Here is a 27,382-nt window from a genome sequence, read left to right as displayed (position 1 = left end):
CTGGCAGCTCCCCCACCCCCCGCCTGAGCCGCTCGTGGGAACGTGGCCCCCCGGCACGGCTGACCCCGACACCCTTGGCGACTAACGGCCCCCGAGGGGCTCGTCCCCACCCCACCCTCCCGCCAGCCCCAAGGCGGCGGCCGCAGAGCGCCAGGGGCAGGTGCCGCCGAGCCGGGGCCGCTGGTGAGATCCGGGCCAGACCTGCCTGGGACCCAAAAGGAATCCCAGAACCGGCAGCCTCGGCCCGGGGGCTGGGAAGGGATAAAAGTGGGGCCGTGTCACTTCTGCTCCCTTAACATCCCCACAGCCAGGCAGCGCCCCGTGCCCGGCAGCCAGGGCCCCCCGAAACTTCCCGTTCCCCAGCCAGGCAGCGCCCCGTGCCCGGCAGCCAGGGCCCCCCGAAACTTCCCGTTCCCCACATGCTCCTTCCAACACCCGGCAGCTGGCCGAGCTGGGCTCCCCGCTGCATTTGCAGGTCTGTGCCCCAGCCCGTAACCAGTCCCTTGGGAGTGACCCCACTAGTGGGCTGGGCCCATCCCCCCTCCACAGGGCAGCCCGTGGCCTCCACGACTCCTGGGCTGGGCCGTGGGCACCAGTGACCCCTGCGCTCTCGGGGGCGAGTCCAGCCGAGCCAGTCGCCTGCGGGGGCCCAGCCCTGCGCCTGCCGTGACCCGGGCAGCCGTCCCGACGCGGTACCGGCGTGCTCGCCAGTGCCGTGATGGGAGGGACACTATGCGCGGCTCCCTCCTGCCCCCTTGGTCCCTCCAGCCGAAAGCCGCCTGCCCTTGCGGGACGCCCCTTCTCCCAGCTGCCGGTCAGCTCCCCAGCCGGCTGGGCTCCTGCAGAGAGGGGGAACCTCCGGCCCCCCGGCCTTCTTTCCCAGGCATCAGTGGTTCTGTCTCTCTGGCCTCCTCGTGGATCGGGGTCCCTTTCAGCCATTCGTTGCCCCAGGCAGCCCAGGAGGTGGCTGTCCCTTGGCACCCCGGCTCCCGGTGCGAGGGGCAGAGGGAAACTGAGGCATGCCTTGGAGTCATAAAATATTACAGAAAATTCCCACTTCATCCCAGTCTCTGCCCGGTGCGGCGCTGCCTAGACCCCGAGTCCCTGGGCAGGGGCAGGGCCGCGACTGCCCTGCTGCACGTCAGACATGGCTGGAGGGAGCTGCTGACGGGCCCCACTGCTGCAGCCTGGGGTCCCCAGGGGGAAGTATGACCTAGTGGGCACAGCAGGGGTGGGACGTTGGTTTGTGTTTCTGGCCCTGGCCTGACTCGCTGGGGGACCTTGGGTGAGTCCCTTCCCCCCCTCTGCCTCAGTTTCCCCTTTGCTTGGCAGGCATGAGGATCCTGGGGCCCCCCGCCCCCCAGGGCTGCAGGGGAGCAGAGCGTGGGCACAGCCTCTGGCAGGATGCAGCCAGGGTAACGGGGTACCACCACCACCATCCCTCCCGGCCACGCGGGGCCAGCGACACGCTCAGCCAGCGCCCCAGACCCGCCAGGGAAGCGGCAGCGTCCACACACCCACCTCCCGCACTGCTAGGGAAGGAGCTGGCCAGGCGGAGGGCTCGTCTCGCCAGAACTGGGGGTCCCGGCTGCACCCCAGCGGCCTGACTCCTAGGGGGCTGGGCTTCTGCAGCCTTCTAATCCGTGTGGGCGGCTCCGTCTGTGGGGCGCTTGCCGGGGGGGGCTGCAGTGACCGTCTCAGCCCCCGGTTAACGGGCTCCCACATGACCCCAGCAGCTAATGTACCCACTTGGGCGCAGGGCAGCGGCTCCTGGAGGGCAGAGGACGGGGCAATGAGATCCTGGGCGCGGCTCTGCTGACTGGGCTCTCTGGCCCTCTCCTGCTCCAGGCAGAGTGTGGGGGGGCCATGCACCTCAATAGCACCGTGACCCCCCAGGCCAGGGCTATGGGGGCACGGCCTCGTGGGCTCTGGGTGCAAAGCAGACAGACCCCTCAGCCCCACAACAAAGGCAGGGCCTAGGAGCACGGTGCCTCGGTTTCCCCTCTGTGAAATGGGGATCCCGACCCCACCGCAGCCCCGCACAGTGGGGTGGGAGGGGGACTCCCAGCGGGGCCACGGAAGGAGACACGGGCACCGAACCTGGGCCCGCGGTGCTGCCCCATGGGGCATTTCACTGCCTCCCAGCACAGGGGCACGGGGTCGGCTGTCACCAGGGCGGGGGCAGCGCCAGGGCAGGGCTGGGGCCGGCTGACACTGGGCCTGTGGGGGCAGGAAGCAGGGGCTGGCGGTGCCAGGCGGTGGGGTGGAGTGGGGCGGGAGGGACGGGCCTGCCTGGTGTTGCTCCAAGCACAGCCCAGCGCAATGGGGCAGGACAGGGCAGGGGCCCCCACCCTGGAGAACTCTGGTCCGAGTCGCTGGTGGGACCCCAGGGAACAAGGGATTTCGGGGGGGGGGATTTTCAGCCCCACCCAGGAAAGATGTGGGCGGGGCTGTCTCTGAAGATCCGCCCCCGGTTCCCTCCCTAAATACAGGCGGGGAGGGGGGGCCGCCTAGGCTGGAGGCTACAGTACAGCGCCGAGCCCGCCCGGCCCGGCCAGAGCAGGTTGGTCCCGGTCCCGGCCCGGGCACGGCAGGGGCGGTTGGTTCGTGCGGCACCTCGGGGACCCCTCCGCTGTCCGGCTGCGGGGCCGGGCCGGGCCGATGGCGTGGGATCGCTGCGGGCCCCTCCTGGCCCAGCTGGCCCGGTTCGGGCGGCTCCTGGAGCTGAGCTGCGACGTGGAGGAAGGTGGGTTCGCGGGGGCGGACCCGAATATCCCCGCGTAGGGCCCCCGGCGCTGCTGCCTGGGGCTGGGCCCGGCGCCACGGTGATGGGCGGGGGGGCGCCGGGCCCCAGGGGCCGGTCCCAGCAGCTCGCTGACACCCCCGGTCTCCTCCCCAGACTGTATCCGGGTGGCTCGCGGCTTCGAGACCTGCCGGCGGACATGCTGCCGCCTGGGGCTGGACCTGCGCCGGGCCCGCGAGCAGCTGCTGGTGGCCGAGGCCGAGCGCTCGGCGCTGCAGGTGCGGCTCGAGCACGCCCGCAACCAGGTGCGGGTGGAGATGAAGAAGCGGCACCGAGCTGAGGCCGAGCTGGAGAAGCAGGTGCGGGCGGGCTCCGGGGGGCTGGCCCTAGGAGGGTGGTGTTTGCCGGGGGGGCGGGGCTGGCACTGGGGCGGGTGGGGCGGCTGGAGAGGGGGGCCCTGGCTTTAGGGGGTGGATTCTAGGCTTTGCTCCTGCAGGGCCAGGGGGGCTCAGTCCCCAGGCCCGGGGCTGGCTAATGTGGGGCACGTGGCGGGGAGCTGAGGCTGGCTGGGGGTCACTGCAGCGGGGGGGGGGGATGACTCCTGGGGGGCTGCTCCCAGTCCCCTCAGCTAACAGGCTGCTCTGCCCCCCAGGAACGCAAGCTGCAGCTGATCTATGACTTCCTGATGCAGGATTCGCTCGGCCCCGAGCAGCTCTCGGCCCTGGCCCTCCTGGACGGGCAGGGGTTGGGCGCTGCCCGGGTGCCAGGGGGCAGGTGAGCGGGGGCAGGGCGGTGCTGGGGGCAGTAAATGGGGCTGGAGCATGGCTGGCTGCTGCCTCTGGCCCCATGCTGTGGGTGGAGAAACCCCGACGGAGACGGGGAGGAAACGTTTAATGGGGCCGTACATCGCCCTGGAGCCGCCAGCAGGGGCCTGGCAACTTCTCCAGCCCTGACGGGGGGAACTCCGGGGCCTTTCCCGTCGGCTCGGGGGCGCTGGGGATGTTCTCTGGCCTGTGCTGAGCCCGAGCAGGCTGCTGCTCGCGGTGTCCCTGGATCCGGGAATCAGCCGGGACCTGGGGGAGCATTTGAGTCCTTCTGGTGCCCCGCAGCCACCACCCGCTCCCCCTGCCCGCAGCTCTGCTGGCGCCCCTCACCCCCGACCCACAGCCTCGCTGGGTGGGGCAGTCGATTTCTGTCCCCGGCGGCTGAGCTGCGGGGCCGTGACGCCCCCGAGTCCCCGGCTTTGGACTGGCAGGTCGGGGGCGGCTGAGCTGGGCCGGCTGCACTGCGGGGGAGCAGCTGGCCTGGCAGTAGCCGGCCCCGGCCCGCACTGACCGTCTTCCTTGGCAGGCTGGCCGCCGTGGACGAGTCGTGCCCCTCGCTCCTGTCCCACTCTGACATCAGCTACGACCACACCGAGGACGACGTGGTGAGGAGCCTCCCCCACGGCCAGGGCCCAGAGCCTCCCCCATGGTGCCCTGGAGCCGTGGGGCAGCGCGCCTGGGCCGCCCTGCCTCGTTAATTGCCCTGGGGTGGGGGGCCCCTGGGCTCCGGCCCTTCTAGTGTAACCGGCCTGGGGGGCTGCCTCAATCCCCAGGACTGGATCCCGCGGGGGGGAGGGACACCGGTGCTGGCCCTGGCCTGGCTCCTACTGCACAGGACAGGTCCGTACCCCGGGAGCTGGGCTCCGAGCCGCCCCCGCCTCATCCTCCCCTTCCTTCCAGGACCTGGAGGTGACGGTGGTGAAACCCCTGGAGCGCAAAGCCTGGGAGCGCCCGGTAAGTGAGACGTGCCTGGAGCTGCCCTGGGTGCGGCTGGGGACTCCGCAGCCCTGAGGCAGGAGAGGGGCCGGGTGGGGCCTGGCTTCAGTCCGGTTCTCAACATACGGGAACAAAATTCTCCTGGAATGAGCCCGTCGCAGACCCGCAGGATCGGGGCCGGGCCCCAGCTCAGGGACAGTCTCTGGGAGGCCCCGTCCGTGGGCCAGGCCCCGAGAGGTCTCGCTCTCCCTCCAGGGGACACGTGGCTTCACCGCCTCCTAGACCGGACCCCTGGGCCTGCTGCCCCCCTCCCCACTGCGCCCCGTGAGCTCCACTCAACGCGTCCCACGGGCACAGACCCTGAGGGAGACATGCCCCGTCCCAGGGAGCAGTGCGCCCTGCGCCAGCCTCTGCAGGGACACGCAGCCGGGCGGGGGGGGGGTTAGTCGCTGGGCCCGGCCCGGGGTTGGCCGGAGGAATGAAGGCTACAGCCGAGCCCCCCTGCTCGGCCCCAGGCCCAGCCGGCTGCAGTGACCCCTGGGCTCAGGCTCCGTCTGTCTCCGTCCGACCTCCTTGGTCTGAATCCAGCCCAGAGCCCGACACCTGCCGGCAGCCAGGCCTGATTCCACAGCCCCCCTTCCCCAGCCCTCGTCTGGGAAAATCCTCCTCCCGGGGGCGTTGGATGTAAGTGTCCGTGCCCTGGGGCCTGGCTTTGCCGTTGTCTTATCAGTGGAGAATCTGAGGTGGGGTCGGGCCCCGACAGTCCTTGTCCAGTGACCCGGCCCGGCTCTCGCATTCGCACCCGTGTCTCTCTGCCTCCCTGAGAGCCAACTATCTCCCCCCCCTCCCCAAACTGGGTAACAATACAGCATGTGGGGGAAACTGAGGCACACAGAGGGGTCATAGAAATATTACAGCAAATTCCCCTTTGGTCCCAGCCCTGCAGGCCTGGGAGATCGGATGGGGCGGTGTTGGGGAGCGGGGACCCCAGGGCTGGGCTAAAGGGGGCCTTGGGTCAGGCTGAGGGACATTGGCAGAGCTGCATGGAGAGCAGGGAGCGGTGCCCCTGGCACGTTAGACGCAGGGTTCTTGGGCAGCTGCTGTGTCCTGCCCAGAGCTGGCTGCATTTCCAGGAAACGTCGGCCCGTCAGGCCAGACTGTTGTGAGGTCACGTCTGGGGTCCCCAGGAGCTTTCTGGCCGTGTCTGGGCCAGGCAGCTCGGCCCTGGCACCGGGTGGGGGCTGGGGCGGGCACCCCTGCAGGGTGGCACCCGGGGATTGCTGGCTTCCGGCAGCGTTGGACGTTGGGGTTCCTGCCCCCCAAGGCTGGGCGGCGACATCTCCGCCCTGGGCAGCCGCTTCCCATGCTCGGAGCTGGGCCGTGTAAATGCCTCCCGCCCCGCAGGGAGGCAGGCGGGGAGGCCGGGCAGGGGTTAATCTCTGAAGGCTGGGCCCGGAGCCCGTCTCCCACCGCGGCCCCTGATCAATAGAAACTTGGTTACTCTGCGCTGGGCCGGACCACGCTCCATAATTCATCCCGCGCAGGGCCAGGCGCAGCGTCTCCTGCCTCCGCATTGCGGGTCTGCCGCTGCCGCCTAGCTGCGGGGCCGGGGGGGTGATCCCGGGGGCTGGGGCAGGCAGAGGGCACGGGAGCTCCACGTCCCCACTGGTGCAGGGGCAGCGCAGCCTAGTGCCAGGGGCTTGTGGGAGCCCGGACTCCTGGGTTCCATCCCCAGGCGCCCGCTGCAGAGGGGGGTGCCCAGAGCCTGGCTCTGTGCCGAGTTCTGGGTCTGTGGATGGGGGGGGTGACTTGCAGGGGGGCTGAGGGGACCCCTCCCTCCATCCGGGGCAAGGCCTGAGGCCTCCGTGCCCTGAGCTGCAGAGTCCCAGGGGGTGGGGTGAGAAGAGCAACCGGGGCTCCGGGGGACGGCTGGGTCTGGAGTAAACTGGGGGGGGGGGGGGGGACACAATGCCACTACTCAGAGGTGACCTCAGCTGAGCCACTAAGTAACAACCCCTCAGCCCTGACCCACAGCCCCGACCCCAGCCATGCCAGCCCTGGGCTCTGCCAGTGCCCCTCAGCCCTGACCCACAGCCCCAACCCCAGCCATGCCAGCCCTGGGCTCTGCCAGTGCCCCACAGCCCCAACCCCAGCCATGCCGGCCCTGGCCTTCGCTGCCCGGTCCCTCCGCAGTGTTCTGGGGCCTGGCCGCTGTTGCATTGGACTCTGGTTGTCTTGTCTCTCTCCCCGACCTCCTCGTGGCTGGGGTGCGGGGGGGGGAGGGGGAAGGTACAGATAGCAGCGCGGGGGGTGCCTGGTCTGGGGGGGCAGGGGGGTACAGATAGAGCAGCGCGGGGGGTGCCTGGTCTGCGCCGCTCTCACCCACGTCTCTGCTCCGTCCCCAGCGCTTGTCCCTGGCCCCGCTGATCGGCCCCGTGGTGGCAGCGAAGCGCCCGCGCCCCTCGGTGCTGCCGGCCGCCAGCGTGAGTACCGGGGCTCTGCCCCTGATGGGGGGGGGGGGGGGGCTGTGGGGGCCCCGTGGCTGGGGCTGGGCGGCCCTTTCCCTGGAGTTCCAGCCGCCGGGCTTGGGGGTCGGGCGAGTTCCTGGGGCTCCTGCGTGGGGCCGACGGGCCAGGGGGCCAGGGCTCACTGTGGTTCGAGGGCTGGGGGAGGGGGAGCGTGGGAGCTGTGGGGGGCACAGGCCTTTTCTGCCCCGAAGGCTCCACCCGCCTTTCCCTGCCCCCCAAACCCCCGGGGCCCTTCCCAGCCCGTCTCTTCCTGGGCCCGCGGACCTGAGCCCCGCACGGCTCTGCCACCTGCCCTGCAGGGACCCGCCGCGGGGGGGGCAGCTCGGCGCCGGTCCCTGACTCTTCCTCCCCCCCCCCCCCCCAGGCGAGTGAGCCCGCGGTGACCCCCCCAGCTGGTGCCGCTGCTGAAGGCCGGGGCTGCAGCCTCCCGCCCGTGGCCCTGGTGCCCTGCCGACGCCCGCGCCAGGACCGACACCTCGCCACGCTCACAGGTCACCCCTCGTGCCGCCCACCGGCCAATCCCGGGGGGGCCTGCGGGGGCCCCCCTCGCTCCCAGCTTCCTGTGGGCGTCCCGGGGCCCCGTCTCCTCCCCGCTGGCGTCCCACTGTGGGGTGGGTGGGGGGCAGCGTGAGCCAGGCCAGGGCGTGGCCGCCCCGAGCTGGGGGGAGCCAGGCACCAGGGGAGGCAGCATTGCCGGGGGGGGGGGGAGACCATGCCCGGCCAGCAGTCGCGTGTGGCTTCCCCACTGCGCTCCCTGGAGGGGACTGGCGTGGGGGCACCCGGTCCCCCACCCCCTCGAGCAGGCCAGAGCCGCGGGGATCAGATGGGGGTGGGGGTGCGGCCGGATGCTGCAGCCGGGGTGACTCCTGGGGGGCTGCACCCCTTTGCCGTGGGCGGGATCGTTCCCGATCTGGGTGCCAGGGTTTGGCTCAGGCCAGCAGGAATCATGGGGTGGGGGGGGGCGCAGCAGGAGCCACTTGGAGCTTGTGCTGGACCCCCCTCCCCGGCTGACTCTCCTCCCCCCCCCGCAGAGCTGGCCACGGTGTGGGGGGGCGGTGAGGACCTGGAGAGCAGGGCAGGGCTGGCGCAGGGGGCCCTGGACCCCTCCCCCCCGCAGGCTGCGCCGCTGCCCCAGCACCTCTTCGCCTCCAAAACGGTGGGGAGCAGAATGGGCCCCCCAGACAGCCCCTCCCCCCACAGGGACACTCCCGAGCCCAATTCCCTACCCTGGCCAGTCCGTGTCGTCGTCCCACCCCCCCTCCCCGGTCTGCGCGCAGCCTGGCTCATCTGGCCCACGGGTCTCTGCCCAGCTCCCCTCCTCTGCCCCCCGTCTGCTTGTGGGGCCGGCTGAGGTTGGCTGGGGGGGTTATGGGTCCTGGGGGGGAGGGTCCCAGGGTGCGCAGGTCACGGGGGGAGATTGGCTCTGCAGTGTGGGGTGAGGGCCCGGGGCGGGGCAGGGCAGGGGGGGTCCCCAGGGTGGTGGTGGTCCCCAGGGGTTAGCCGGGGAGGGTCCCCAGAGGGAGGAGGGAAAGGCCGGTCCCTGACCCCCCCTCTCGGCAGGTTATCCGCCCCGAGTCCTGCTCCGTCTGCGGCTCCCGCGCCCGCTTCGGGCGGGTGGCTCTGCGGTGCCGGCACTGCCACATGCTGGTGCACCCGGAGTGCCAGGGCCACTGCCCCAGCTCCTGCGCCCCAGGCCCCCGGGCCTGGCCCCGAGAGGTGAGTAGCAGCCCTGGGGACGGGGGGCCCCCATGGCCTGACCCCCCCCCCTCACCCTGTTCCCTCCCGCAGGGCGTCCTGGCCGACTTCGCGCCCCCCACGGCCCCGCTGGTGCCTGCCCTGGTGGTGCAGTGCGTGTGCGAGGTGGAGACCAGGGGCCTGACGGAGGTAGGGCAGCGGGGAGCCCCTGTTGCAGCTCCTGGGGGGCTGGGCGGGGCAGGGCGGGGGCCTGGTCCCTGCATTGGCACTGACCCCCTCCCACCCCTCAGACGGGGCTGTACCGGGTGCCCGGCGCGGAGCAGCTGGTGCGGGAGTGGAAGCAGATGCTGCTGCGTGCCAGGGGGGCGCTGCCCTCGCTGGGCCGCGTGGCCGACGTGCACGTGGTGTGCGGGCTGCTCAAGGACTTCTTCAGGGGCCTCCGGGAGCCGCTGGTCACCTTCCGCCTGCACCCCGCCTTCCTGCGGGCCGCCGGTGAGTGGGGGGCTGGGACCCCTGGGGAGGGGCTGGGGCGCGCTCGGGGGCCGGGGACACGACCCGGGGGCCGCGCTCGGTGCATCCGTGGGCCCCACGGCCCTGCCAGCCGTTCCTCTCGCCCTTGGGCCGGATTGGACCCGCTGCCCTGGCCCTGCCTCGGGAGTGCTGGGCGGCTGGTGCCGTGGGGCAGCCTTGGCGGGGGGCTGGGGGCCCAGGTCTCTCCTCCCCGTGACCCTGGTCTCGGCTCTGCCCCAGACATCCCGGACGAGGCGGCCAGCCAGGCTGCCCTGTGCCACGTGGTGAACAAGCTGCCCCCGGCCAACCGGGACACGCTGGCCTTCCTCCTGCTGCACCTGCTCAGGTGAGGGGGGGTCCCAGGGGGGGGAAGGGGGGGCTGCTGGGGCTCGGGGGAAAGGCCCAACCTGTGGATGTGGGGCAGTTGTCTCCCCCCACACACACATGCGCAGTGTCTCGGGTGCTCTGTGCCCCTTGGATCAGCCGGGCTCAGTCCCCCCACCCGGCGCAGGTGGGGGGCAGGGGGTGCCCAGCTGCCGTGGGGCAGCCGTTCAGCTCCGGGACGCTCTCTAGGCCCAGGGTCAGCCCCACTCTCCCCCTGGAGTCTCGGGCCCAGGTGGAGGTGGGTGCCCGTCGCCCTGCGCGCGGGGCCTGGCGTTGGCGGGGGGGCGTAGCTCTGTGGGTGGGGTTGTGGGTCCCGCTCATGGCTGGTGCTGGCCCCTGAGCGTTGCTGGCTGTGCCCAGGGGCAAAGGGCCCTGCCCCAGGAGACGGGGCGGCTGCACGTGGGGCGCGGCACGGGGGGGTGAGTCGTGCGGGCAGTGGGTCAGTGCTGGGGGGCGAAGGGGGCGTTTGCTGCCCTGGCTGGGGTGGTGCCAGGAGAGAATGTTCTGTTGTGGGTGCCAACGAGCGGGGGGACCCGGCCCGGTTCTGCCCCACGGCAGAGGGGTGGGCAGGAAAGGGGGGGGACCCGGCCCGGTTCTGCCCCACGGCGGAGGGGCGGGCGGGAAAGGGGGGGGACCTGGCCCGGTTCTGCCCCATGGCGGAGGGGCGGGCGGGAAAGGGGGGACCCGGCCCGGTTCTGCCCCACGGCAGGGAAGGGGGCGCAGCAGGGGTGGGGCGGCACGGCCCTGCAGCACCTGTCACTGGGGCTGGGCCCCCGGCTCCCCAGCAGGGTCGCTGACAGCCCCGCGTGCAGGATGGACAAGCTGAACCTGGCCCGTGTCTTCGGGCCCACGCTGGTGGGGCATGGCAGCGCCAGCCCCACACCCCTGGCCATCCTGGAGGACACGCCGCGCCAATGCAAGGTAGGAGCCAGGCGGCGCCGGCCTGGGGGGCGGGAGAGGGTCGCTGTGCCTCACCTGGCCCCGCTGTCCTGCCCCACGGCGCCTGCCTGCCGAGTCACACCCCACAGCCCGGGGAGGGGGGGGGGGACACCTGGTGCTTGGGGCTTGGCGGGGCTGGTGCAGTCCCAGCCCCGGGGGGTGGATGGGCCCCATTGCTCCGAGGGTGGGCTGGGTAGAACCCAGGCGTCCTGGCGACCGTTCCTGGCTTTGGCTGGGCCCAGGCGGGTGCGTCTCAGCGGCTCCCCCCCCCCCCCAGGTGATGGCTCGTCTCCTGTCGCTGCCCCCCGAGTTTTGGAGGCGTTTTGTGGGGAAGGAGCTGGAGAACCTGGTGCCCACGGCCGTGGGCGACCCCCTGGTGCTGAATGAGCGGGGTGAGCATGCGTGGGGCAGAGCCCGGGGAGAGGGGGGGGGAGCCCCACAGAGCGGGGGTGGGGAGCGCTCTGCCCTGGGGGGTGGCTCCTCTCTTCCCCATGGTGCAGAGCAACCAGCGCCCCATCCCCGGCGCTGTGGCTGCTGGGGGGCCAGGCCTGCCCCCCCACCCCCCGGCAGATGGGAAGCCGGGCCCATGACTCTCGGGTGATGGGGAGGGCTGCATGGTGTGGGGCAGGGCAGGGGCAGCCTGGCACTAGCCGCTCTTGGAGATGGGGCAGGGGGTGACCCTGCAGCAGCCCCGGCCCCCACAGCCCCCCCCCCCAGTGCCTGGCCTCCCCGTGGGGTGGCCCCAGCCCTGGGGCCCAGGCTGACCATGACTGAGTCTCAGTGACGTGCCTGGGGGGCCAGGAGGGTTGAACTGACCCGGGGGGTCGGGTGGGGGGGCAGGAGGCTGCAGACCCCCCCTCACATGCTGCCTCCCCCCACAGAACGGCTCTTCCGCCCCCTCGCGTCCCCCAAGATGAGCCCAGCCAGCTGCTGCCTTCCCGCCCCACTGCGGAGCTGCACGGCCCTGTAAGCGCCCGGGGGGGGGGGGGTGTGGGGGGGCACGGCCGGCACCTCTTTGTGAGCGCCCGGGGATATGTGTGCGTGCGTGCGTGCGTGCGTGCGTGCGTGTGTGGTGGGGGTCAGGGCTGGCACATGCCTGTGTGCGTGTGGTTGGGGGGTGGATTATTACTGTCTGAGATGGGGGTGCTGTTGTGGGGGGCCCTGCTGTACTGGGCGGGGGAAGGTTGCTGTGTGCTGGGGGGGTGTCTGACTGTTGGGGGGTGACACCCCCCTGTGCTAACCCCCGTCCCCTCTGTCCCAGGCAGGTGTCGGCCGCCAGGAAGATGGGCCGGTTCTTCCCCGCCCCGACCTAGGCGCTGGACGGCTCCGGCCCGGACGCCAGCCCGGGCTCACAGGGGGGCCCCCCAGTGTCTGCCTGTGAGGGGGGCTCTGGGCTAGGAATCCAGGGTGCGAGCCACGCTCCAGGGGTTGGCCCAGAGCAGAGCAGAGCTGTGGGGCCTTGCCCCATGGCAGGGGTGCTGGGCTGAGTGCAGGACCTGGCCTGCCATTGCCAGGGGGGCCCAGCCCAGCCAGAGCCGCCTGAGGCTGGGGGGGGGGGGGGCACTGAGCACGTGGCTGGGTGGATTTGTATTAAATGCGTGGGGCAGAGCCCGGCCTGTCTGTGTGATTGAGGGGGACGTGCGGGGGGACATGGGGACCCACCACAGCTGCCCTCTGGCTGCCCTGCCCGAGGGAGAACTGCCAGCCCAGCCTGGGGGCCGGGGAGGGGTCACCCTGCTATAAGAGAGAAGACTGGCCGGTGGCTCCCAACCCGGCCATTGCCCGGGCCACCAGTGGGCCCACGAGCCGGGGAGCGGCCAGTCCCTGCAGCGGAGTCTCCCAGGGGGCTGGCGGGTGGGGCGGGGCAGAGCCCCTGGGGGTTTTCCCTGGGCGGGGGGCATGGGGCTGGGTTCCTGGTTGGCTTCCCCTAGATGGGGGGGATTCTGGGCAAGGTGTGGTCTTTACAGCCAGGCGTGGGGGATGCCCAGGGCCTGGGCCAGAGGTGGGGGTGCTGGGGGGAGTATGTGGGGCTGGCCTGGGTCCTGTGGGGCTGAGGGTCCCTTCTGGTGTAAGTTGCTCAGGCAGCTGCAGCTCCCCTGCCCCCCTCAACCCCCCTAGTGCAGGCCCCCCCTGCCAGCTGCTGGGGCTGGGCCTGTTCCCGGCTGCAGGGGGGTTGGGTGGGGGGCAGGGCGCTATCCTTTATTCCAACCCCCCCTTCCCCCACCCTCCCCTGGGGGCCTGTCTCCCCCCGAGGAGCAGTGCCCATGGGGCGGCAGGCAGGGATTTCTCTAGGGCACTGAGCTGCGTGGGGCTGGGGCACTGTGGGGCTGGCCAGGAGCTGCTTGCCACGTCCGGCAGGGGCTGGAGGCTGCCCTGGCCCTGCTGCCCCGGCTGGCAGGGGCCGGGAGCTGAGGGTGCCCCCACGTGTGGGCTCCTGGGCCCAGTTCTGCAGCTCCTGCCTCCCCCCGGGGAGCTGCACGAGCTGCCCTCCCAGCGCCTGCTCCTGTCTATTACTGACCTTCTCCCCGGCTGCAGGGGGGCCAAAGCTGGGAAAAGCAGCCCTGGGGGCAGGGCCCCGTGAAAGGCCGTGGGGCTCCCTGCCTCGGCAGCACGGCAGGGCTCAGGGCCCCACAGGCCACCTGCAACGCTGAGCGGGGATCCCAAGCTGGGCTTCAAAATGCGGGTATCAGATTCCCCGGCTCGCTGCGTGTGGGGGGCCCTGGGGCCCTCGGTGGGAAGCCCCTGCAGCATCTCCCTCCCCCTGAGGGTCACACTTCCTAGGGTCAGCCCTGTGGCTTCCCTGCCTCCTGGGCCCCAGCCTGGCAGCTGTCCGCTCCCCTGCATCACCCCGGGAGCAGTGGGCAGCAAATCCACCGGAGCTGGGCCCGCAGGGAGACTTGTCCCTCAGGGAGAGATGCACCCCGATTTCCTGACTCTGCACAGGAGGGGGGAGAGCAGGGGCCTGGACCCAGAGGTGCCAGGCCTTGCTGAAGGCAGAGAACAGGAGGGAACAGCAGAGGGGGGCTGGCTTAGCCCAGGGCCCCAGGAGCCCGGCTTGTCCCAGGCCAGCAGCTTCTCCTCCCAGCCCCCCTCCCCCTTCCTGTGGCCTGGGTCCAGCTGCACAGCGTCACCTGCCCCTTCTCACCCTTCGCTCCCCAGCTGCTCCACCCTGGCTGGCCTCCCGCAGGGGCCATGCTTGCAGGTGCAGGGGCCATGGGGCCCTGGTGGCAGGGGTCAGTCACGCCTGGGTCTGGGCAAAGCACAAACAACCGCTGCCACCCACTTACCAGCGGGGAAACTGAGGCAGATGTGGACTTCCTACAATTAATTCCCCTCCAGCAGCCAGAGGCATGGGCGTGGCTGCTTGCAGCGGGGGAGCTCCTGGTACAGCCCCAGCTCGCCTGGCCCCCCGTAAGATGGGCTCTGTCCAATTCCCTCTGGGTGCTGCTGGCGTGTGTGTGTCAGGGCTAGCGCTGCGGTGCCCAACCACCCTGTACAGCCGGGGGCAGCTGGTGCCCGCCAGCCCCCCCCCCCCCCCACTGCTCAGTCAGTCACTGGGTGGGGGTGCAGGCAGCATCTCAGCATTAAAATCTCTGGGCAGCACTGGGAGCTGTTTCTGGCTTTGAGCTACAGCCCCACACAGCCCAGCTCTGCTGCCTGGATGCCAGGAGCGCCACCTGCCTGCTCCGGGTGCCTCAGTTTCCCCTGTTACTGATGCAGGGGGGTGCTGGGCCCCAGGTGTGTGATCACTCCCAGCCCCTGCGAGGGCAGATGGGCTGGGCTCCAGCTGCAATGGCCAGGACCCCTCTGCCTTAGGCCAACCAGCTGTGCCCGGTGGGGGCAGCGGGAAAGGCGAGGGGGGGCCCCCCCTGCCCGGGGACAGACAAAGGACCGGGGGCAGAGGAGGGGCAGGGGCGGGTGTGAGGCTGGTGGGGGAAGGGCCGGTCCCCAGTGGGGATCCAGGCTCAGGGCTTGAGTCGGGAACTTCCCCAGGGGGTCGTTGCTGTAACGTTGGCTCCATTGGCTGACACAGTCTGTGCTGCGCCGTGTGCCTGAGCCACTGACCCCGCGGGCTGGAAACCGCCTCTGGGAACCATCCAGGGGACTCACTGCGGGGGGCTCCCGGCAGAGCAGGGGGGGCCCGAGCACTCCTAGACCGGATTCGGGAGGTGGCTGCACTGGTGCGAGGTGCCCTGGGGAGACCCCCCCGCTAGAGAACTGCCTGCCTGCCCCCCCCAAGGGAGTCAAGCCCCGTCCCTGGGGGACTCCGGCACAGCGTGAGCCCTGCTGTTTGGCCCAGTGTTGGAAGGGCTCCGTGGCAGCAGGTGGCCGTCACGGGGCAGCGCGTGATGTGGTGGGGAGGGGGGGCCATGTGGTGTGTGGCCAAGGCTAAGACGCGGGGGCCCAGCTGCTGTCCCTTGGCTCCAGCGACTCACCCCGCGTCTTAGTCGCTTTTGTTATGTGGTGGGGGCAAAAAACTCCTGCATGGAGCCGTAAACCATGAAACCTCCTTTCTGCTCCCATGGCCCCACCTCAGCCTCCGCCCCAGGGCCTGTGCCCAGCCTGTCCACGGCCAAGGGCTGCGTCCCAGCGAGTTCCTATTAGAAACCCCAGCCCAACCCTGCAGTCCAAGGCCAGGGGGATGGGGGTGGGCCCCGGGTGGTGATCCTGGCGATTAACGCCTGCGAACGGGGAGCAGCATTCAGAAACCAGCCCGGCTCGCTGGGACGTCGCCCCTGCGGGCGCATCCACAACTGCCGGGCAATGGCTCCACAGGTAAATCCCTGTTAGCCGGGTGCGGTGCCAGGCTGCCTGTGGCTAGCTGGGTCCCGCTCCTGGCTCTGGTTCTCACAGGCTGTGCCCCTGCTGCGGCTCTTGCCCCTCTAGTGACTGGCCAGGGGGGCCCAGCCCCACCCTCAACTCCAGGCCCCAACCCAGCGCCCCTCGGAGTAGCAGTCTCATGCTGCCGGCTTCCCTGGATTACTGCCCCCTGCCCCTGACTCAGGCCGGAGCCTGCCCCGAGGGGCCCTTCCTGCCACACCCCAGAGCCAGCCGCTGGTGCCGAGTCCCCGGCTGCCAGCCCATGGAACGTGCAGCGTGCTCAGTTTATACCCAGCTGGGTCTTTAATCAAACCTGGGTGCGGCCCCCCTCGCTTACATCACCGCCCAGGCCTTGGCATCGCCTCTACCACCGGTCCCCTCCTGCCCCCCCCCCGCTGGGCAGCAGCAGCAGGTGGGGGGTGAGAGCCCCAGCCTGGCCCTCTACCACACCGCTGACAGCGCAACGAGCGGCAGTAGAAAGCCGTTACCTTCTGCGAGCCTGTCACTGCAGGCAGGAGAGACCCGTGGCCAGGGGTTCTGCTGCCGTGACTGAGGGACGCGTGTGTCACCCCAGGCGCTGGAGGGGGGCGGGCAGGAGCCGGGAGATGCTGCTGGCCCATCCCCATCAGCCTGCCCCCCACTGCAGGGGCCTGGCCTACGACGCGTCAGCCTGCACAGCTGCAGGTGGCTCTTCGCGGAGCTGGTGGGAGCCACCCTTGCTGCCGGCCCGTTCTCAGGCTGCCCCTCGGCCTCCCACAGCCCCGCTGCTGCCGGGCCTGGCTCTGCCCGCTGCCCAGGGCCCGGCGGGTTAGGTAAGCAGCAGCGGGTACGGCTGGCCCTGCATTTCCACGCACCCTGGGGCCCAGCCGCAGGCTACCAGCTGGAATCCCCACCCCTGGAAGCAGGGAAGGGCAGCTCTCTGCCCCGCACAGGACAGCCCAGGCACAGCTGGGAACCTGCTTTCCTGGGAGAATAGGGCCAGATGCAAGTCTAGGTGCGCTTGGTCCTCCACGGCTATCCCACAATTCCACGGGAGCTGCCCCTCCCCGGCAGGGGCTCTGCCAGCCTGGCCTTTAACCCCCCAGCTGCCTGACTCCCTCTGCACCCCCACGCTGGGAACTGCTGCAGGCTACGCTCCTTCACCTCCTTGGTGCCAGGAGCCGGTTGCTGGCGCCCACAGCCCAGCCTGAGCGCCGTTCGCAGCCCAGCCTGAGCGCCGTTCGCAGCCCTGCGCAGCCGGCACCGGAGGCGCACGCCCTGCGGGTGCGTTCAGCGTGCGCGGAGTCCGTGAGCCAGCCCCCCGCACACCCTGCAGCCCTGGGCTCACCCTGCACCCTTGTGACAGCCGTTCCAGGGGGCTGGCGTAGGCAGGCGAGGTAGTGGGGCACAGCTGGGGCTAACACTGCCCTGACGACACCCCCCTCCCGAGGCTGCAAGGGCCCTGGGGGCCAGCGTGTCAGGCCCAAGGGGGGCAGCGGTTACACGCTGTCTCAGGCCTAGGCGTGGGGTGGTGCCAGGCCACAGAGACTAGCTGGGCTGCATCACCCAGTGGAGGGGCAGCCTATCCCCCGGCCTGGCAGAGGGGCGCAGCGGCTCCCACCCCGGGGCCCTGCAGGGCTAGGAGCCGGCCCAGGGCAGCACAAACCCGCCCAGCCTGGCCAGGAGGGGAAAGGGGCAAACACCACCATGCCCGGCCTCGTGTGGCTGGCGCCTGCTCTGCCACCCCGCGACAGGGGTAGCGACACCCCAGGGAGCAGAGGGGGCCTGGGAGCAAGTTTCCGGGCTGGGCTGAGCCATGCAGGGGAGCACGCAGACCCTCAGTCAGCTCGCAGGTCTGTCTGAGGCCGGAGAGGGGAGCTGAGCCACGCAGGGGCTGGGGGGAGGCACAGCCTACAGCCGGCCCAGGAAGGGGGGCAGAGCAGCCTGTCCTGGCCCCGTGGCCCCGCTCCGGCTGGCGCCTCACAGGATGATCTGGTTCTTGAAGCTGCGGCTCAGCTCCTTGTGGGGCAGGACGATGGAGTTGAGGATCACGACCTCTGGGGGGATGGTGACGTTGCAGCCTGCGGGGGGAGAGCCAGAGTCAGCCGGGGGCGAGCCGGAGCTCCTGCCCCACAGGACAGTCACAGCAGGGCGACCCGAGGCTGCCCCCGGCGCTCGGCCCCCGCAGCAGGGACCCTGGGGGGCGTGGGACCTACCCAGGATGGTGATGGAGGGCGTGAGCCGGCCGTCGCGGAAGAGGGTCTCGCTGTCGATTTTGGCGTAGGGGTCGTTGGGGTTGGGGTCACTGGGCGTCCCCTCGACACGGGCCCAGCGCCCGATGGTGCTGTCCCAGCCCACGATGCTGTTGAGCACACAGGTGTGATCCTGGGGAGAGGGCGGCAGAGGGTGAGGGGCACGGCCACTCGGACAGGTCATAGGGGGGCACCGGCTCTAGCACGGCCTGGCCTCCGGGCAGAGAGCAAGGGAACTGAGGGTGGCAGCAGCAGGGGGGGAGGCTGTGGGTCAGGAGTGAGGGGCACTGGCAGAGCAGAGGGGGACCCCAGGGCTGGGGCAGTGGGGTTTCCCAGGACGAAGGGGCACCGGCAGAGCAGGGGAGCGAAGGGGCCGGCTCCAGGCCGCATGCTGGTGCTGAGCCGATCTGGGTGCCCACACTGCCATCTGTGCCCGCCCTGTGCCCCTCCCCAAGGCGGGGCCCGCCCCTACCTGGAGCGATGCCCCGTGCAGGATGATGGACTCACGCACACGCACGCCAGCTCCCACGGTCACCCCCTTCCCGATGGAGACGTTGGGGCCCAGCTGCAGGAGAGAGGCGGGCAGTGAGCACTGGGTGCAGAGTGCCGCTGGGCACAGATAGCCCCCCGCAGCCAGCCCCGGCCTTGCCGAGCCCCGCCCCACTCACCACAGCACTGCGGTCGACGGAGGCCGTCGGGTGGATGTACACGTTCCCTGCAATGCAAACAGGGAGGGTGAGGGACGCGGCTCCACCCCCCAACCGGCCCCCCGGGCTAGCGACAGCCGCTCTGCAGACACCCCCTCTGCCCATGGGAGGGGCCAGCCTGGGCAGCACCAACAGCCTCCCCTGCCCTGCCGGGACCCCCCCGGGCTGGCGCCCCAGGTACTGCTAACAGCCCAGCCCGCCCAGGGCAGCGTACCTCGGATGCTGGGCCCACCGGGGCTGTTGCGGGCCAGTCTCTCGGGGTGGCGCTGGCTGTACTGGCTCAGGTATAGGCGGCTGGCGTAGATGGCGGAGCTGGGGGGGAAGGAGCGAATCAGACTGACCGCGCCCATCAAACTGCAGCATCCCGGCCCGGGGAGCGACCGGGAGCCAGCCGTGCCAGCACCGCCGGGCGGAGCCGACAGCACCAGTCACTGCGCAGCACCAGGCTGCTCCGCTGGGAACCCCCCCGCAGTCCCCCCACTGGAGTGGGTCTGAACTGAGAACAGCTCCAGCAACTCCCAACCCGGCCCCTCCCCACGGGCCCCACACCATGCCTCTGGGCCACGCCCCACAGCCCCCGCCGTGCACCCACCCAGCTGATTTGATCTGGCTCCAGAAGCCGTCGGTTTTGTAGACGTAGAGCTTGCCGCGCCCGGCCAGCGCAGTGAAGACGTCCTGCTCCAGCCGGATGACCTCGGCGCGCTGCCGGCCGTTGGCGCTCTCCTCCCTGCCAGGCGAGATGGCACAGGGTGAGGGCTCCGACCGGCTACGGGGGCTAATCCGGGATTACGGCCCCCGGCTAGGGCAGGGCTCCCAGCCCGGCTCAGCCAGCCAGCCAGCAGGGACAGAGCGGAGTGCCCGTAAGCGCCAGCGCCCCAGAGAACCCGGCAGGGCAAGCTACACACCCAGCCCCTCGCCCCAGCATCAGGGCCCCTCTTTCCAGGGCTTCTCCTCCACCCCGGACTCCCGGCTGTCCCCCAGCTGCTGCGCTCCCCAAGGCGGCTCCAGTGACCCCCCCGCACAGCTGGAGCCCGTAGGGAGCAGGGGGGTGCTAGGGACACTCCCGGCTCCGTTGCGAGGCTGGCTCAGCCCACGCCGGTCCGGGTGATGCAGTGCAGGGAGCTGGGGGGCAGACAGGGCCGCGGGTGCCCAGTGCCAGCCGAGGACCAGGGCTTTGGTGGAGTGGCCGGCGTGGTGCTGAGCGGGGAGCGGCAGACAAAGGCAGCGAGCGCGTCTCGGCAGCGAAGCAGGGTTCCCAGCAGCCCTCCTGCCCCCCAGGAGGGAACTGGCAGCCCCACGGCAGGGCGCAGCACGCCCCCCGTGCCCAGGCACTGCTGCAGGCTGGGGGAGGGGGAGACTTACCCCACGCAAGAGCACCTGGCACAGGACAGGCCGCGAGAGGAAGAGAGAAGATGGGGGGGGGAGAGAAAGGGCAGGTGAGTGTCCTGGCTGCAGCCCGGGCGCCGGGCCCTGGGCCCCAGGCCGGGGTCACTCACGGGAGCAGCTCCTGCTGGTTCCTCTGGAAGACCTCGCCGATGTGCTGGAAGACGGCAGGCGTGAGCAGGTAGATGCCGCAGTTGATGATCTCGCTGACAAAGGTGCTGGGCTTCTCCACGTAGTGCAGGACCTGGGGGCGAGACGCCGTGAGCGCCCCAACCCGACACCCCAACTGGCGCCGGGCGCCGACGCCATGCCGCCCCACCGGGGGCCAACGCGCCAGCCGGGAACTGGACCCAGGCAGCTGGGAGCAGCCCTCTGCACCGCCGCCCCTGCCCCACGCTGGCCATTTCCCCCCCGTCCCTTACCTCGCACGTCTCCGTGTTGGCCACAATGCAGCCGTAGTTCAGGGACTGCTTCCTGTTGGCCTGTGGAAAGGGGACAGCATCAGGGACCGCCTGGCAGGGGTGGGCTCCGCGCACGAGAACCCAGGCAGAGGGGTCCCGAGGCTCCCGCCCGCCTACCGTGGTGCCCAGCATGACGAAGCTGTGCGCGTCTCCACGCTGCCGCTGGAAGGTCAGCATCTCCGGCAGGGGGAACTCCGAGCACACGTCCGCATTGAGGACAAAGAAGGCCTCGGGGCCGCCCGACAGGATCTGGTCCCGGAAGTGATAGATGCCTCCGCCCGTGCCCAGCGCCGCATACTCCTGCAGATACCTGCAAGCCAAGTCGGAGCACGGCACCCGCCCGTGAGCCAGGGGCTTCCCTGCCAGGGCAGCGCAGGCGCAGCCGCGGGACCGGGAGGGGGACGCAGGACAGCCGTCCAGACCCCTCTCCTGGGAGCAGGGCCTCTATGGTTGCTAGCGGCATCGCGGCCGGCCCGTGCGCTTAGCGAACGTCAGACTGAAAAGCTACGGAAAGACGCAGCTTAGCTCAGGATGCGAGTTACCTTTTAGTTAAAGGTGATCCACGCCTTGATTCATAGTAACCTGACTTGGAATCACTTAAACTCCTGCTGTCGTCAATAAACGTGTGTGTTGGTTTTATCTAAGACCGTGCGTGTGGATTGCGTGTGTGCAGAGACCTGGCTCAGAGTGACAGAGCTGGGGCGTATCCATTTCTGTGAGAAACTGACAGACACAGGTAAATGAGTTTGCAGGGTGCAGCACCGAACCCTGCCAAATGGCAGCTCCCGGGATTGCATCTGGGCCTGGGGGTGTTGCTGGGGGTCAATCCCATGAGCACCTGGCCAGACGTGCTCCTTCACTGGGCCAAGGATTGATTACTTACAGGAGGCTGGGCGTGGGCTGACCCAGGAGTGGGTGGTTCACACAGCAAAGCGGGGTAAGTCGGGGCCCAGGAGTGAGGAACTGGGGTGACGCCGCTACACAGCAGTTCGGATTGCAGGGGATCACGGGGGGGGGGGGGGTGTCAACAAACGTGGACAAGGGGGACCAGTGGCTGTAGCGTACATGGACTTTCAGAAAGCCTGTGCCAAGTCTCTCCCCAAAGGCTCGTAAGCGAAGCGAGCTGTCCTGGGGTAAGAGGGAAGGTTCCTCTCCTAGATCAGGGATTGGTTCAAAGACAGGAACCAAGGGTCAGTTTCCAGAATGGAGGGAGGTGAATCGTGGTGTCCCCAGGGCTCTGTGCTAGGACCAGCGCTGTTCACCACAGCCATTAACCGTCGGGAAAAGGGGTAAAAAGGGATGCAGCAAAGTGTGCAGATGATACAGAACTACTCAAGACAGGCAAGTCCAAAGCAGAGTGTGAAGAGTGACAAAGGGATCTCGCACAACTGGGTGAGTGGCAGCAAAATGGCAGATGAAATTCAGGGCTGAGAAATGCAAAGTGAAACAGAATCCCAGCTACACCTACAAAATGATGGGCTCTAAAGAAACCAGCTGTTGCTACTCAAGACAGATCTCGGAGTCACTGGGGCTAGTTCTCGGAAAACATCCACTCACGGTACAGTTAAAAAAGCGAATGACGTTAGGAACCATTAGGAAAGGGGTAGATAATACGACAGAAAACATGGTAGTGCCTCTCTGTAAATCCCTGGCGCTCCCACACCTCGAAAGCTGCAGGCAGATCTGGTGGCCCCATCTCAAAAAAGATCGATTGGAATTGGAAAAGGTGCAGAAAAGGGAAACTAAAATGATGAGGGGTATGGAACAGCTTCCATCTGAGGAGAGATTAATAAGAGACATTCCAGCCTGGACAAGAGACGACTCGGGGGGTATGCTAGAGTCTATAAAACCGGGACTGGTGTGGAGAAAGTGAACAAGGAAGGGTTATTTGCCCTTTCACATAGCACAAGACTTGGGGTCACCCCATGAAATTACTAGGCAGCTGATTGAAAGCGAACAAAAGGAAGTATTTGGTCAGACAACAGATGGGTAACCTGTGGAACTCCTTGCCAGGGGATGTTGCGAAGGCCAAACTATAACTAGGTTCAAAAAAGAACTAGGTCAGTTTCTGGGTACAGGTCCAGCAATGGCCGTTAGCCAAGCTGGGCACGCTGCGGGTGTCTTAAGGCTCTGACAGCCGGACGCTGGGGCCAGACGGCGGCTGCTGGATCACACGACAATTGCCCTGCTCTGCTCGTTCCCTCTGACGCACCCGGCAGCGGCAGGAGACTTTGCTGGACGGACCCGTGGGCTGAGCCAGCCTGGCCGTCCTCACGCCCCCACCCGGCGCGGAAAGTCCCCAGCGGCCGGCAGCTCCCCACGCACCTGATGGGGATTTTAAACTCCTGCTGCGCAGACACCAGGAAGCGGCTCAGGGCTTCGGTGGGCTGGTAGAAGCCGACGAGGAGAATCTCCTTCATGTTGGGCACCTGGGGGCAGGAGACAGGCAGGCGAGGTGAGCGGTGAGCAGAGAGCCCGGCCCCACCCCGGTCACAGCTCCCAGGGCCAGGACTGGCCCCGTCCCCCCGCCCGCCCCGGGTCAGGCTAGCATTGGCCCCCCGCCCCGCAGCCCAGCGCCCCCCGCCCCGCACGTGGGTCCAGCCCCACGGCCGCTCCTCACCTTGGTGCAGGCCTCGATGTGGTGCTGGATCATGGGCACCCCGGCCACGGGGAAGAGCGGCTTGGGCACCTCGAAGGACAGCGGCCGGAAGCGGGTCCCTGCGGACGGGACGGGACGGGACGGGGGTCAGGGCCCCGGCCGCGGGGGGGGGGGGGCTGCCCACAGACTGACGGACAGACAGACAGACAGACAGACACCGACATACCCCCACAGACCGGGCTGCGGACTGCCCCTCCCCGGACGGACACAGACAGGAGCTGTCGCTGGACAGCGCCCGGCCAGGCGGGGGGGTCAGGCCGTGCCGGGGGGGGCAGGCAGCTGGGCACAGGGCCGGGGGGGCCGAGCCGAGCCGTGCCCGGGGAGGGGGAGGGGGAGGGGGAGGGGGAGGGACGGGGGGGGTCGCAGAACCGGGGGGCGTCACGCGGGGGGGGGGCCGAACCGGGGGGCGTCACGCGGGGGGGGGGGGCTGGTCTCACCTTTCTGCGGCCCCCCAATGAGGATCGCGGCCTTCAGCATCTCGGCAGCGCCCGCCGCGGGCCCGCGGACACCGGCTCCGTCCGTTCACACCGGCCCGGCCCCGGACTGACTCCGGCTCGGCTCCGCGCGTTCCGCACCCGCCGCCACGTCAGCGCCGCCGCGCGGGGCCTGCCGGGAGTTGTAGTTCCGGGGGCGGGGCGTCCCCGAGAGGGGCGGGGCGTATCCGCGGGGGGGGGGCGGGGCAGACACGCGGGGGGCGGGGCGGGGCGGGGCGAAGCCCATCCGTGGGGCGGGGCACGGGGGCAGCCCACCCTGACTGCTGTGGGTCAGGGAGCCCCAAGGGCCCAGCTGTGCCCCCAGGTGCGGGGGGGCAGGCTGGGCTGAAGGGCCCCGAGCTGCCCCCCACGCTCTGGGCTCCCCTGCCCCCGGCGCCGTGGGGCCCTTGCAGAAGACGCTGCCCCAGCCCAGGGCAGTCGGGAGCCGCCGTGACCCCCCGGGTTCCCTCCAGTGCAGCCTTTGCCCCACGGAGCCCGGGGGGAGGGGCGCAGGGGCTCCCAGCCGAGCCAGGGCCGGCGGCGAGGGGGGGGCCAGTGTAGACAGTTCCCGGCCTGCGACCTGGCGAGGGCCTGGCGAGCCCCCCGGCCCCGTGCCCAGCCCCTGTCAGCAGCGCAGCTGCAGGAGCCCAGACAGGCCCGCAGGCAGGAAGGGCTATTTATACCCGTGACCTGTGGGCGTGGGACCCCCACGGGCAGCAGCGTGGGGCAGGGGATCAGCAGCCCAGCAGCGTGGGAGCCGAGGGGAATCCAAGCCCAGGGGCGGGCACGGGGCTCCCCGGGGAGCTGGGCCTGGCGCTGGCCGGGACCCTGCAGGGAGTCGCTCATTCCTCTGCCTGGGCGGTTTTGCACAGCGAGTGGTGGGGGCAGAACAGACCTGAACAGGTGCTGCTGATCCTCGAGACACCCTGGGGGGAGCCCCTTTCCAACCAGGGGCGGGGGGGGAACCTCCTGCCTGATTGCCAGGATCCCACCACTTCCCATCTGAAATCGTGCCGTGTTCTTGTTACATCGTTGATGTGCTCCACCCCAGAGGTGGCTGCATCCCAGTGGCAGGCAAGGGACCCCTGTATAAACAGCCCCCGCATACCCCACCCCAGCACCAGCTGAAGGCTCCCTGTGTAAGTGGGCAGCGTCTCAGTGCCGGCGGCATGTCTGGGCGAGGGCCCAGCGGGCAGCACTAGCTGGCTGGGCGAGGAGCGGCAGAGAGAGGCTCGGCTGGGCTCACCCACGACAGCGAGCGCTGCTGGGGCCATGAGCCGCGAGCCGGGACATGCCAGGAGACTCTTGGGCGACTGGGACCGAACGAGCCAGGAGCGGGGCAGGATGTGCCAGGAGACATGGGGCTGGAGGTGGGGCAGGATGTGCCAGGGGCAGGGGTGGGGCGGGGCAGGGCGTGCCAAGGGGCCCACAGAGCGGGGGCGGGGCAGGGCACTCCGGGGCGGATGGGGCGAGCCGGGGCCCCCCACGGTGTCAGCACTGCAAAGCAGGGAGCGGAGCCATGTCACCAGACAGCAGCAGCCTCTTTATTGAGCCCAGCGGCGAGCGAGCCACGTGCGGGGCACCTGGAGCCCATGAGGGGAGGAGCCCGGGCCCCGGGAGCTGGTGGCTGTGCCAGGGCCGGCGCCATTGACGAGTCAGCCCACGTCCCAGGCTGGTCCGTGCCCCGGGGCCGGGATGGCCGCAGCCTCCCTGCGGCGTCTCAGTGGCCGGCAGGGGTCCCGTGCGCAGAGGGCCGAGTCCCGGCGGCGGGAGGGGCTGGTGCTGGCGGGGTCGGCGGGAGGCGCCAGGCGGGCCCAGGGCTCAGAGCACGTCCAGGCGGGCAAAGGACTCGTCCATGCCCAGGCTGTTCTCCACGAAGACCTCGTACTTCCCGGCGTCGCTCGCAGCCGCCCTCCGGATGGTGAGCGTTGTCGAGCTGCTGTCGATCTCGTAGGACACCCTGCGGAGATGGGGCGGGCGGCACGGAGACAGTGAGCACCCGCGCCGGAGAGCCGGCCGCCGGAGACGGGCACCCACACCTGGACTGGAGACCCAGCCAACCCCCGGGACCTGCACCCGCGCCGGAGAGCTGGCCGCCGGAGATGGGTGCCCACACCTGGACTGGAGACCCGGCCCAACCCCCGGGACCTGCACCCGCGCCGGAAACCGGCGCCCACATCGGAGACCCTGCCTGGTCCCCCCAGGCCCTGACTGCGCCCGAAGCTGGCCCCGGGTCCCCCTCGCCCCGCAGGGCCCCCCTCACCTGTCGTCCTCCTCGATGTCCTCGCCGTCCTTGGCCCAGCCCACGTCGGGCGCGGGCTCGCCGCTGATGAGCGCCGTCAGGGTGACCGTGGCGCCTTTCTTCACCTTGGTGCTCTCCGGCCCCTTCTCGATCTTGGCAGGGACTGCGGGCGGGGGGTCGGGCGCCGTTAGCTGAGACCCCCGGCCAGCAGCCAAGGAGCCGGCAGGGCCCACTGGGCACAAGCTGTACCCCCGCAGCGGGGGCCCCGTGCCACAACCGGCCTGGGCTGCGCTAGCCTGAACTCCCGGGGGCCCCCTATGCCCGGGGGCTGGGCAGGGAAATGGGGCACCCCCCTTGCCCGAGCGAGTGTTTGCAAAGGGCTCAGGGCAGCAGGGGCGTGAGAGTGTCCCCAGCGCGACCCTCCAGGGAACTGCGGCCCCTCCCCGGGGTGGGGGGTGGGGGCATGGTGGCAGGGCTTGGGGGGTCACCTCAAGGAGCTGGGGTGCAAGGCCTCGGGGGCACAGAACGGAGGGTGCAGAACAGGGGCGATGAACGGGAGGGACATGGGGGCACAGAGTGGGGGTGCAGAATGGGGGGCGCAGAGCGGGGGTGCAGAACGGGGGCGCAGAGTGGGGGTGCAGGATGGGGGCGCAGAGTGGGGGCGCAGAGCAGGGGTGCAGGATGGGGGCACAGAGCGGGGGTGCAGAACGGGGGGCACAGAGTGGGGGTGCAGGATGGGGGGTGCAGAGTGGGGGTGCAGAGTGGGGGCGCAGAGCGGGGGTGCAGAGTGGGGGCGCAGAGCGGGGGTGCAAGACGGGGGCGCAGGGCCGGCTACCTTCCACCAGGATGCGGGCGGAGTCGAAGCACTCCCCGAAGGTGTTCTTCACGGCGATGGTGTAGCGCCCCAGGTCGGCCAGCTCGCCGTCCCGCACCACCAGCGCCACGATGTCGGGGTCCTCGAAGATGTAGCGGTACTTGGGCCCGTCCTTCAGCTCCCGCCCGTCCTTGGACCAGCGGATGAAGGGGTCGGGGAAGGCGCTGATCCGGCACTCCAGCCGGGCCGCGCTGCCCTCGATCAGCACCACGTCCTTCAGCTGCTGCAGCACCCGCGGGGGGCCCTTCTCCTTCAGCTCCTTGCGGGACCTGGCGGAGGCAGCTCGGGTGAGGCCGGCCCCCCCCCCCCCAGGGCCCCCTGTGTCCGCCAGCCCCCCCAGCCCCCTTGCCCTCCACCCCCAGCCCCCTCGGCCATCCCCACCTGCACGGCCCCCGCAGCACCTCAGCCTGGCCCCAGCTTCACACCTGGCAGTGCCGGCAGCCGTGCGGGGTTGGCCCCAAGCCCAGCCAGGGGCCGCGCTGGGGAATTTGGCCCCAGCCCCGCGGTGCTGAGCTGCCCAGATGAGGCGGCAGCGCCAGGCACAGGGCCCTGCGGGGACTCGGTGTCACCCCCCCCAACCCCCCCCGGCCTGCCCCCTCACCTGTGTCCCCGGTAGGAGGCCTGGATGCGGATGGCTGCGTCCTGCACCTGCGGGTCATTAATGTCCAGGGTGCAGCCGGGGGGCGGGGGGGCCACCGCCTTTTTGGGAGCCGCTTTCGACATCTGTGAAGGAAGAGCAGCCTCAGGGCCTGAGTGGGACACCAGGGACCCCCAGAAACCCCCCGTGGGACCCCCCAGAACCTCCCCAGGGACTCCCCATGGGACCCCTCCCCAGAAACCCCCCGTGGGACCCCCCAGAACCTCCCCAGAAACTCCATGTGGGACCCCCCCCCAAAACCCCCCGAGACCCTCCCCAGAAACCCCCTGTGGGACTCCCCAGGGATGCCCCCATGGGATCCCACCCCAGAAACT

The 27,382-nt window shown here is 70.2% G+C and overlaps 3 protein-coding genes across 8 annotated transcripts; 1 reads left to right on the top strand and 2 right to left on the bottom strand.

The window, feature by feature from the left end:
- The first annotated feature begins 2,525 nt into the window (after positions 1 to 2,525).
- On the top strand, positions 2,526 to 12,112 carry LOC137150016 (rac GTPase-activating protein 1-like). Of its 6 annotated transcripts, none has more exons than XM_067543659.1 (16): positions 2,526 to 2,746; positions 2,900 to 3,102; positions 3,396 to 3,517; positions 4,094 to 4,172; positions 4,468 to 4,521; positions 6,909 to 6,986; positions 7,396 to 7,522; positions 8,063 to 8,187; positions 8,592 to 8,747; positions 8,820 to 8,915; positions 9,017 to 9,218; positions 9,477 to 9,582; positions 10,409 to 10,541; positions 10,837 to 10,951; positions 11,441 to 11,525; positions 11,825 to 12,112. In XM_067543659.1, the coding sequence occupies exons 1-16, from the start codon at positions 2,662 to 2,664 to the stop codon at positions 11,955 to 11,957; spliced, it is 1,899 nt and encodes a 632-aa protein (XP_067399760.1). In that variant the 5' UTR covers positions 2,526 to 2,661; the 3' UTR covers positions 11,958 to 12,112. The 6 variants fall into 6 exon arrangements, with proteins under 6 accessions (XP_067399760.1, XP_067399759.1, XP_067399761.1 ...); XM_067543658.1 differs by having other exon boundaries at positions 10,406 to 10,541; XM_067543660.1 differs by having other exon boundaries at positions 10,406 to 10,541; positions 11,821 to 12,112.
- Positions 12,113 to 16,188: 4,076 nt separating this feature from the next.
- GMPPA (GDP-mannose pyrophosphorylase A) lies at positions 16,189 to 23,394 on the bottom strand. Its single transcript, XM_067543664.1, has 12 exons — positions 23,259 to 23,394; positions 22,783 to 22,880; positions 22,488 to 22,591; positions 20,280 to 20,472; positions 20,124 to 20,183; positions 19,815 to 19,945; positions 18,911 to 19,045; positions 18,533 to 18,630; positions 18,280 to 18,326; positions 18,084 to 18,176; positions 17,576 to 17,744; positions 16,189 to 17,440 (listed from the first exon to the last, which is right to left on the bottom strand). The coding sequence occupies exons 1-12, from the start codon at positions 23,296 to 23,298 to the stop codon at positions 17,340 to 17,342; spliced, it is 1,269 nt and encodes a 422-aa protein (XP_067399765.1). The 5' UTR covers positions 23,299 to 23,394; the 3' UTR covers positions 16,189 to 17,339.
- A 1,429-nt stretch (positions 23,395 to 24,823) lies between these two features.
- On the bottom strand, positions 24,824 to 27,133 carry SPEGNB (SPEG neighbor). Its single transcript, XM_067543665.1, has 4 exons — positions 27,012 to 27,133; positions 26,372 to 26,679; positions 25,558 to 25,699; positions 24,824 to 25,254 (listed from the first exon to the last, which is right to left on the bottom strand). Exons 1-4 carry the CDS (start codon positions 27,131 to 27,133, stop codon positions 25,116 to 25,118), a joined length of 711 nt encoding a protein of 236 aa, XP_067399766.1. The 3' UTR covers positions 24,824 to 25,115.
- Between the last annotated feature and the right edge of the window lie 249 nt (positions 27,134 to 27,382).

Source organism: Emydura macquarii, unplaced genomic scaffold (assembly GCF_026122565.2).
Source record: "Emydura macquarii macquarii isolate MOO-44397 ecotype Brisbane River unplaced genomic scaffold, CSIRO-AGI_Emac_v2 contig_965, whole genome shotgun sequence".
Lineage (NCBI taxonomy): Eukaryota > Metazoa > Chordata > Testudines > Chelidae > Emydura > Emydura macquarii.
This window is presented reverse-complemented; position numbering and strand designations above follow the sequence as displayed.

What these genes read in the sequence shown, in the direction of transcription:
- LOC137150016 (XM_067543658.1), top strand. Translation starts at nt 2,662, where the DNA reads ATGGCGTGGGATCGCTGCGGGCCCCTCCTGGCCCAGCTGGCCCGGTTC. An exon ending in GCCCGGGTGCCAGGGGGCAG is followed by an intron (nt 3,518 to 4,093) that starts GTGAGCGGGGGC and finishes CTTCCTTGGCAG; the next exon opens with GCTGGCCGCCGTGGACGAGT. An exon ending in ACCTCTTCGCCTCCAAAACG is followed by an intron (nt 8,188 to 8,591) that starts GTGGGGAGCAGA and finishes CCCTCTCGGCAG; the next exon opens with GTTATCCGCCCCGAGTCCTG.
- GMPPA (XM_067543664.1), bottom strand. Translation starts at nt 23,298, where the DNA reads ATGCTGAAGGCCGCGATCCTCATTGGGGGGCCGCAGAAAG. An exon ending in CCAACACGGAGACGTGCGAG is followed by an intron (nt 19,946 to 20,123) that starts GTAAGGGACGGG and finishes TCTCGCCCCCAG; the next exon opens with GTCCTGCACTACGTGGAGAA. An exon ending in GCCCTCCATCACCATCCTGG is followed by an intron (nt 17,441 to 17,575) that starts GTAGGTCCCACG and finishes CTCCCCCCGCAG; the next exon opens with GCTGCAACGTCACCATCCCC.
- SPEGNB (XM_067543665.1), bottom strand. Translation starts at nt 27,133, where the DNA reads ATGTCGAAAGCGGCTCCCAAAAAGGCGGTGGCCCCCCCGCCCCCCGGC. An exon ending in GCCTCCTACCGGGGACACAG is followed by an intron (nt 26,680 to 27,011) that starts GTGAGGGGGCAG and finishes TGCCTCCGCCAG; the next exon opens with GTCCCGCAAGGAGCTGAAGG. An exon ending in GACATCGAGGAGGACGACAG is followed by an intron (nt 25,255 to 25,557) that starts GTGAGGGGGGCC and finishes CCATCTCCGCAG; the next exon opens with GGTGTCCTACGAGATCGACA.